This window comes from Manis pentadactyla, chromosome 2 (genome assembly GCF_030020395.1).
Source record: "Manis pentadactyla isolate mManPen7 chromosome 2, mManPen7.hap1, whole genome shotgun sequence".
NCBI lineage: Eukaryota > Metazoa > Chordata > Mammalia > Pholidota > Manidae > Manis > Manis pentadactyla.
Genome location: NC_080020.1, coordinates 187,576,672 through 187,587,111, shown reverse-complemented (window position 1 = coordinate 187,587,111; position 10,440 = coordinate 187,576,672). Strand labels below are relative to the sequence as shown.

The following is a 10,440-nucleotide window of genomic DNA, read 5'->3' as shown; positions in this document are numbered from 1 at the left end:
GTCTCTAATCAGTTGACTTTGAGATAAAAAAGGAGATTATCCTGGGTAAGCCTGACCCAATCAGTCAAGCCTTTAAAAGATGGTTTACAGGTCACACTTGAAGCCACAGAAACTGTTTCTCTTCTGCTGGCCCTAAGGAAGAAAATTGCTATCAGTTCTACAGATTAAGGAAATTAATTCTACCAACACTATGTGAGCTGGAAAAGAACCCCAGCATCAGATGAAACCACAGTCCCAACTGATACCTTGATTGCAATTTTGAGAGATACTAAGCCAAGGAACCAGTGAACCCATGTCCAGACTCCATGGAAAGTATGAGACTACAAATAGACAATTTTTAAATAGTCTTATTGAGATGTAATTTATATACCATAAAGTTATGAGTGTATTTTTTTTTCAAAGTTCAATTCACATAAAGTTTAATCAGTCAAGTTAATGAAAATATCAAAAATTTTGAGTAAGTGTATGGCAGCAGAAATTTCATCTTTGTTGCAAATAATACAATATTTGGTGTTTCCACTATTGAACAAGCTATGCTGCAGAAAGAGCAATTGCATTGAATCTCAGTTCATTAGGGTCACTTTCCATAAACTTCTTGCAAAATTCTATGGCATCCTCTAGTAAAGTTTCATCACTAGTTTCCCCATGGTTAATTGGAAATGGTTTCCATCCATCTAATTCATAGAGATGCCCATCTACATGAACTAATGCAATAAAATGAAGATCTACTTTTTCATCTATAGTTGGTGCCTCAGTCTGACCTTCATGGGCACTGGTCTCATGAGTAACTCGAATAGCGTCATAATTCTCCAGATATCTGGCTCGTTCTTCAGGGCTCATTGATACAGACTCCTCCAGGAATTTTTTCAAGGTTGATCCAGATTCAAAGTGCATCTTGTCTTTATTGTTGGCAATAGCATGGATCAGCCCAATTGTTCCACAGGCATTGCTGATTGTTTGCTTCATGAAATATAATGATGATGTAACATCTTGTCCCTGAGATTTTACTTTTTCCTCTTCTTCTATTCTGAATGCTTCATACTTTTCTGTTATAGGGAAGAGAAGTAACACTGCACACACTGGTCTTGGTACCATGCTAAGTAATTCAGGATCCATTCCATATACATCAACAAACTGCCAGTTAGGATGTAAACCTAATTGTTTGAGAAACTGGTTGGTGACCTCGAGGCTGGCCTCCAGCGGCAGCCAGCGCGGGCCCTCCATGGCCGCGGCTCCGGCCCCGCTCCGGCTCTGACCGCCGCCGCCGCTTCCGCCCTTATGAGTGTATTTTTGAGCTAATAAAATTGTGGTAACTTGTTACACATCAATAGAAAATTAAAGCCTTCCCTTTTAAGAAAATGACAGTTATTTTAAGGCTTTTATAACTGAATGGAAGGCTCAATGCTATTTTGAATTTTGATCCTAGTCATTTTACCTAGCTGGTAGCTTTTAGTGGACCTTGGATCCTCAGTCTTTATTAATACCATTTCTTACTGAATGAGTTTAGAAGCAATCGGTTTTTCTGAATCCTGTATTTCCTTTCAGTCCTACTACAAACCAGACAATTTTTTCTTGAGCTAATCTCATTCTTACAATACCTCATCACACACAGTCAATAGTAACTAAAATGTACTACTAATGTTTTCCTTCCTAATCCCGTGACCTAGAGCTGCCAGCTCAGTACACATGCATGGTCTGCTTCCCAAATTCCTGCTGATGACGGTTTTCTGAAATGATTTGTCACTGTAGAACAAAAATTGCCACTTTTTTCTAGCCTCTAATATCTGTTTCCTTATTGTCTATCTCAAGCTTAAGAGATATTTTATAGACCATATTCTATATTTTTGCGATGGCAGTCCCTCAATTCTGCTACCAATTTTTGAATTTGCCATGATAGGCTAGACTAAATCCAAAAATCTCAGAGGCTTACTACAAAAATTTTTTGTTGCTGTTTTTGTTCACTTAAAATCCAATATGAGTTGAGCAACCCTCTTCTACCTTATGGCTTCACCATCTAGAACTTGTGCACATTAGGATCACCAAAGTAGAGGAAACGAGGGATGGAGAAGGCATATTGCTCTTAACTGCCTTGACCTGGAAGTGACACATTTCACTTGCACTCATAGTCCATTTGCTAGACATAGACACATGGCCCCAATATAAATGAAAGGAAAACAAGGAAGTAAAAAAGCAGTTGGGATACTTGATGATCATAATTTCTGCCACAGAATAGCTTAAACATACATGCTGTATATAGATGTACCTAGAAAACTATAGGTAATCAGTTTCATCATTGATTCCATGTAAGAATTAGAGAGGGAAAGTAGAGATTTTTTGGGAAAAAGAAGAAATTAGCAGAACAGAACCAAGGTATAAACAGGAGAAAAGCCTAAGGAAAGAGGGAAAAACAAGAAAAAGTACAAGTTCAGCTTCTCTGTATTTTATTAAAGCCCTTCTGAGGTGAATTTGTTTCCTTCAGGAATTGAACATCTTCTTCTCTCCCAAAGAGTTCCTGTAGCTACCAACTTTCCTTCCATGTGCTGAATCATGGAAAAATTCAAAACATCCTTTACTTAAGCACAATGATGCAAGGTTAATTTCATGTAACACTATAAAGTTTTAAAGATTCACCTAAGTGTACTGCTGCACTTGTGAAGGATAAAATTGCATGCTACAACTATACAATATGTTCATAAGAATATAAATAACTACTACAGGGTTTTTATTTTTGCTGTCATTAATATACAATTACATGAGCAACATTGTGGTTACTAGACTCCCCCCATTATCAAGTCCCCACCACATACCCCATTACAGTCACTGTCCATCAGCATAGTACGATGCTATAGAATCACTACTTGTCTTCTCTGTGTTGTACTGAATTTCCTGGGCACCTCTCCCCACATTATGTGTGCTAATCATAATGCCCCTTTTTCTTCTTTATCCCTCCCTTCCCCTCAATCCTCCCCAGTCCCTTTCCCTTTGGTAACTGTTAGTCCATTCTTGGGTTCTGTGAGTCAGCCATAAGAAGAAAATAAATCCTACCATTTGTAACAACATGGATGGAGCTAGAGGGTATTACACTCAGTGAAATAAGCCAGGCAGAGAAAGATAAATACTAAATGATTTCACTTATCTGTGGAGTATAACAACAAAGCAAAAACTGAAGGAACAAAACTACTACAGAGTTTTTTAAAATATAAACATATTTGTGATAAGTATCAATATTGAACTTTCAGCAAATCACAGAATCTTTACACTGGAATTTACTTTTTGGATAATACCAATTGCAGCTCTCCTTTTGAGAGTGTGGCTCACTTTAGTGAACCTCTAGGCTCAGTGTGGATAAAAATGCCAAAAATCTGAAGGAACAAATGAGAAACATTAATTAAATATCCTGATATTGTTGTCTTTAAACAACTGAATATAAGTATTTGAGTATTTATAAATTGCAACTACTTTTTGACTTCTTTGTCTCTTTGTTTGGCATTGTATAGACCTCTAAATGCTACATAGACTGTAAATATTTTATTAAACTGAATGATAGCATGCTTTGGTAGAAACCTCATTGTACTGGAATTTAGGTGTCTAATTGCAGAACTGTAAAATTGGTTGTATAACCTAGCAAGTCACTTCACTTTCTGTGGTGCTGATTTCTCTAACCTATAAGATAAAAATATCGGGGCCTCTCAAGCTTTCACCTAAGGATCTAAGAGGGTCTGTGTGATAGGCTGAATAATGGTCTCCCAGAGATGTCTATGTCCTAATTCCTGGAACCTAAGCATGTGTTACTTTACACGACAAATGTAATTAAGGTGAGGAATCTTAGGATGATTATCCTACATTAACCAGTGAACCCAATTAATCACATGAGTCCTTAAAAGCTCTTCCAGTTAGAGCAGAATAGGTAAGTGAGATGCAGCGGTGGGAGAGGTGAGAAGGATTTGACCTCCCTTTGCTGAAAGGGAGTCAGGGTGTTATGGAAAAACAGGCAGAAACGCAGTTAGCCTGTAAAGCAAAAACTAGCCCTTGGCTGACTTTTGGCAAGGAAAGGAGCAAGGCAGCTCTGAAACTGAAAGAGGTGAATGAATGAGCTTGAAAGCAGATTCTTCCCAGAGCCTCCCAAGGAAAGCCCAGGCACCAGACACCTTGACTTCAGCCTTATGAAACTTGGAGCAGAGAAACAAGTACAGCCACTCTGACGTCTGATCTACAGAATTGGGAAAGAATCACTAAGTGTTTTAAGTCACAATATTTATGGTAATTTGTTGTGATAACAATAGAAAACTAACACAGTATTCAAAAGCAATCATGGCACAGAGTAATGTGTTTAAAATCTCATATACTATCCACAAAAATCATGTGAATTTACCTAAAGTATAAAAGTGATATTTACCCAAAATGGTGTTTTAAATTCCCACCAATTATAAAAAACATATTTATTGTACTCTATATCTTAGAGTATAATATTTCAAAAATTCTGTACCTTTGACTAATACAGGCACCACATTGTACCAGACAGGATAACAAATCCCAGTCTGAGAAATAAACAATTAGACAGTTGGTCTTCAAATTCTCTCCCACTGCTATTTTAATGTGATTATATGAAAATACTGAAAATATGGGTACATTGAAAAGCACGTAAACATAATATGGTCTACCTACAACACAGAGAAGAATGTGGCAGACCATAATTTCAGGATAATTCAGCCAAATAACAAAGGAATTTACTTTATGGCCCTCTTGAAGTAATGTTGAACCCTTCCACATTTCTTAGCCACATGGAAGTTATTTCAGATCACCTGATCTGAGCTACACCAGACCCTAGCATAGTCCCCCTTCCCAGTCAAACTGGAAATACTGTTTAATGTAAAATGAAATAGCAATAATGTTAATCAAGGTACACATTTGATCCTGGACTGCCAGTTACAGCAACTTTCATTTTAACATGACGTTAAATGAAAACCTAGGAATATATAGGCTTAATAGCACCACAATTATTCTATACTGGTTTCATTCATAGTTATAACTGTCCATCTGTGTAATGGGAGAAGGACCATTAGCATAAAATGGAAAGAAGCAACTTAAAATTGCTTTTGCAATGTAAGTAATTTTGACATACAAGCTCATAATAAATGATTTGGAGGAGTTGTTCTTAATATGTTTAGACCAATTTAAGAGGGCCCACTACCCACCTGCTTGAAATATCCAAGTAGAGTTTGGTATTAGCAAAGAAGTATCACTCTATAAGCTAGGATGAGGGATTGAAGGTTATGCATATATCTTCATTAGCAAGAGGGGCATTATTTATTCATATCTGAACTCCAACACATATCTTAAAATCCAGATATACATACAAAGTATTATTGATTAAAATATGCATCACTATTAAACTCTAGAGTTAACCGGACAACTCCCACCAACACACAAATTGTAATTATAAACCATGTCTTATTAAATAATTTAAAAAGAAAATAACAGCTATTAAAAGTCATGAACAACTTTTTTCTGCTATTTGAAGCAATTCCAACTTTTTACATGTGCACATATGTAGCAAAAAGATATGTTAGTGTAATTCTTATTCAAGCCCTCAGTAAGTACTATTAACATGCAAACTTTAGTAACTTTGTAGTTCACTGAATAACAGGTTAGAGTTAACATATTTTTTAAAAAGTCATTCAAATTGCATTTTATTGTCATTTATGCATATGAACCAGAAAAAGGAATTGCATTTATTCGTTTACTTTCTTCCTTATTAAAAGAACCCTGATTATCAGTCAATATATTTGACTGTTTCATTGGCCATGAAATTGGTGTTTTTGTGGGCCAAATTTTGAAAATCGAGATTTTAGAATTTTCAAGGAAATATTTAACAATTTAAATTATGGTAGGTTTAAAAAAGTCCAGAGAATCCTAAACCACATTCTAAAATCTAATGCCAGTACTTTCTGCTTAACCAAATTTGTGAACTTTCTTGACTCTGTAGAACCTACCACATTAACAATAAACAATGACAAGATTCACATGTGTGCGATAGAACTGGGAATGCCTGAGAGATTTAATCACCTCTAATTTACTATACCTGTTTATCTTGATCTATGAGTAGATGATCTTCATGAAGAAATCCTCATGAGCAGGAACAGATATGACAAAATTTTTTTCTTGGTCCTACTTAATCATATTTCACTGGTATGCACTAATCTACAAAATAATAAAAGGAATAAAAACGTTTTTAATTATTATGTACATATATGTATAATAATGTAATATATTATTACTATGTTGATTATATATAACCAATAACATAAATACCCTAGGATCTTTCATGGAATCATCTTAAACACACAAACTTGTGGTTTTCTACCCTGACATTTACAACTTTCCAGCTTGATACATGGTAGACCACTGGTAGGGGAAAATGCCTTTATTTATTAATTACTCATCTCCTGAGTTACAATGCAATTTTGGTGCTATTCTTACATATAAATTATTTAGTAATTTTTAGAGCAGGCAACAAATACATCTCAAGATGCAAATTCATTTATCATATGAGTTGTGTTCCTGTTCCATAACTCACATCCTTTTCCTGTACAGCTCTGTACATTGGTGGTGTGATACAGCTTTTCACTGACATTGACAATCAAGTCAGGCCCTTCTAGAATATTCCAATAATGTGAGTCCAAATTATATAATTCTCCCGACATTCTTGTACACTACTTTTTCTTTCCTTTTCTCTTCAGAGGATTCTTCACATTTGGCATATTTTATTGTCCTGTTAAACTACTTGTATAAATTAACGTTAATGAGTCTCTTGTTACATTGTCCTGAAGAATTTATTCCCAGAGAAATTCTGATCCAACACAAACTCATATCCCAGTGTCCAAGGGCATACTTGAATGGAGTCAAAGATTTTAAGTCTCAGAACTAGTTTTAAAACGATTAACATTTATGTAAGGATAGTTTATATTCAAAGCCCTATACTCAAACTCTTTTAAACTCACCAGGCTAGCTTTATATAACTTAATCCTATTAACACTTGGTCAAATTTCTGATGCCCAAATATTACATAAGGTAAGATCTGACACTTGGAAAATCTCCTTTTCAGTATATAGTACTTTCAATCAACATTTTCTTTCTGTCTTCATTAACTGGTGCAAAATTTAGTCAACCACATCAAAATATACTATGTGAAGAACGTTTATTTATTTTTTTAATTATTTTATTTTGCAGTTGAGGTATTACATACTGTATGGTACACATATCTTTAGTATAAAGTTTGATAACCTTTTATATTTGTACACATAACCTGTGTAACCAATACTTGATCAAGACAGAGAACATTTCCAGCATCTCAGAAGGCTTACTTGTATACCTTCTCAGTCAGTATTCCCACTATTCTAATTAGCAGTGCCATAGAGTCTTGCCTGTTCTTGGATTCCACATAAACAGAAGCATACACTCACCTGTGCAGAACCTCTTATAAGACGTTCAGAAAGAAGGGAAGGAAGACAAGTGAATTCAGACATTCCCTGGTCTCCAGGGGAAGAAGGGCATTCAGATATCCCCTTTCCCCTTTTCCCTCCAGGAAACCCTGTTCAGTTGTATTCTGTTCTGTAGACATGTACACTCAGTACTTTAGAATATGGTGGTTAATGCAAAGAAACTTTTTTGTTTTTCATTTTTAGGAAACCTCTAATTATGCCTTTGCAATAAGTTACTTTTCTGGGTTTTACATGCTGGTAGGATTTTTAAGAAATGAAACATTGATCGGAAAAGGAAACATTCTTAGAAGAGAAATTTGATTATCATCCGTCTGTGTACTGGTAATAATGAAGCCAACATCAGTTTTCTTGGCAAGGTGAGGATTTGAGAAATAAGAGAAAGCACAGACAAGCAGAAAGGAATAGCTGCTAGTTTGAAAAGAGGGCAGGCAGAACCTGAACAAGAGACACAAAATGAGTATTTTGAAAGTTGTGAGAAGCAAGAAAATATGATGTCATTGAAGTTAAGTGAAAAAACAGTAACAAGAAGCAACGGAGGTTGGTGGAGTAAAATGCAGTTTAAAAGAGCCAGTAAAGTGAGGCTGGAAAGAGGGCCTGTGAATGTGTCCAGAAGGAATTCACTGGTGGCCTTATTGAGGACAGTCGTGGCAGAATGTAATCATGGGAGTGAAATTGCAAAGCATTTAAGAGTTAGTGAAGAGGAAATAGAAGTATTTGTTTTAAACAATACAATCAACAAATTGTGCTTTATTAGGGAGTAAAGGGAATTAAACGATAGCTGAAAAAACGGTGAACAGTTTCCTATAGAAATAGAAGGCAGTGCTAAAGCTAGAAAAGCTAGAAAGAAATACGGCAACAATGAAACAGGAAATTCACATTTTTATATATTTTGTTACTTCTTCTAAATTATGATTTTTCAATGTTATTTCAGTTTCATTCAGATGCAACAAACATTTAACAAACATTCAATAACCATTTCACAAACAAACAAACCCCAGGCATTTTCCCAGGGACACATCCTAAGCATGCATATCCTTACCTGGAAGAACCATTGTTTAAAAGGAAAAGTACAAACGTAAGAGCAAATTAAAATAACACTTATGTAAGTTGTCTCATATATATAATTTTGTTTGCATCTCAAAATAAGCTTATGAAATAGAGCAAATGTTAGTCCATTCTACAGATGAGGAAACTAAAAGTCAAAGAAATAGAGGAACTGTCAAAGACTGCATAGGTAATTGAGACCTAGACCCAAGACCTCTGAGTGCAAGCTTTGGCCATTTCCACTGACACCTGAAAGTCTGGAATGGATTTGAATGTGGATGTGCTTTCTTACTTGTTCTCTGACAGTTTGGACCTTGACTTAGAAGTCAATGAGACCTTCACCAACTTCATTTTCTGAACTTCACATCTATGTAGATGGATGATGCCTGTCTGTTACATTCCCCAAGGACAGGGTGATGTGTGGCCATGACAGCTGCATGCAAATTATATCCAAGCAGCTCAGAGTTTAGAAACCTTAGGTACAAAAAGGTATGGGGGAAGGGGTGAGCAGAATACCCCTTTTATTTTTTTAGTTTGTAAAGGGGATGATCCAGAAACGAAGAGAATTACATATTTATTTCACCATCTCTATTACCAGTTTTGACCTGATTATAAAGATAATAAGAGAGTTGGCTTTATCTCTGATATGGTTTGTTGAAATTGATGCTGCTTACTTTTGTCTTAGTTGTAAATACTTATTTTTCTCCATTTAGGCTCATTTTGAAAGTTTGTCACATTTCTTAATGATGGATTTATCTCTTCTTTTTTCCATTCCCCCATGTCTGTATATATAGACTTTAATTATTGATAGGACATTTTTTTTTTATTCATTAGTCAGAAATGAGCTGGGTAGTTCCAAGAGTGAAAAAAGAGAAATTGTTTTGACTCTATCCTATAATATATGACAATTGATATTACATTATGAAAGAGATATTAGAACCACAGTTGTATACCAAAAAAAAAACTTTCTTGCATCTTAAAGAAGTTACTATAGTTCCTGCAGTTCATCTTCCACATTCGCTTATTTATTTTCACACTATTTCTGTGATGTAGGACTAGGTTGAATGTGATCTTCATTTATAGATAAAGAAAGTGAAATAGGAGGAGTGACTTGTTGATAGCCACACTAATAGATGAAGACATTTCCACTAAGAGGCCCAGAATGAGTAGCAGGAGAAAAAAGGTAGAGGGAAAAAATGTCTTCTGACTATAAATTCTATTTTTTGGGCATTATAAAAAGAAGCAAACCAACAGCAATGTATTAGTACCGCTACCATAATCTGAATTTGTTTGTAAGTAAAAGGATTCTTCAAAGAGACTGGATGGAAATTTATCATCATAAGAAAGATAATAGATAATATTACATGAGATAGCAACTGGAATTCAGGTCTTTCCATGGCAGGACATTTCCATTTTATATTCTCTCTTACCTTCTCCCATCCCACTCTCAATGCCATTCCATCACTCCAACAATTGAGTGTTCACAACACAATGACCCCTCTGCAAAATTCACCTGTTTGACTGTATTTATATTCCTGCCAACTTCTGTTCACTCCTAACTAATTTGAGAGCTTATATCAATGACCTCATTCCCTTGGCCAGACATTTCGTGGGATTTTCAACACTAGAGAAGAAATAATTATGCAATAGGTATTTTTACTCAAATCTAGAAATCTTGAACCATTGAAGAAAGTAACTAATATCACCTTTTTAATGATTACATTGCATTCACAATGAGTTCTACACAGTGGCAAGAGTTTCTGGCATGGAAGGAGAGATAAATAGCTCTTCATCCAATCTCTTTCACTTAAAGATGAAGGCAGGAAGGTCCAAATGAGTTAAGTGACCTATTCAAAGCCATTCAATTATTTTAATGGAATTTGTTTAATGAGTA

The 10,440-nt window shown here is 35.3% G+C and overlaps 1 protein-coding gene across 1 annotated transcript; it reads right to left on the bottom strand.

The window, feature by feature from the left end:
- Positions 1-388: 388 nt before the first annotated feature.
- LOC118932446 (ubiquitin carboxyl-terminal hydrolase isozyme L3-like) lies at positions 389-1,270 on the bottom strand. Its single transcript, XM_036925928.2, has one exon. The coding sequence runs from the start codon at positions 1,222-1,224 to the stop codon at positions 532-534; it is 693 nt and encodes a 230-aa protein (XP_036781823.1). The 5' UTR covers positions 1,225-1,270; the 3' UTR covers positions 389-531.
- Positions 1,271-10,440: the final 9,170 nt, after the last annotated feature.

What these genes read in the sequence shown, in the direction of transcription:
- LOC118932446 (XM_036925928.2), bottom strand. Translation starts at nt 1,224, where the DNA reads ATGGAGGGCCCGCGCTGGCTGCCGCTGGAGGCCAGCCTCGAGGTCACC.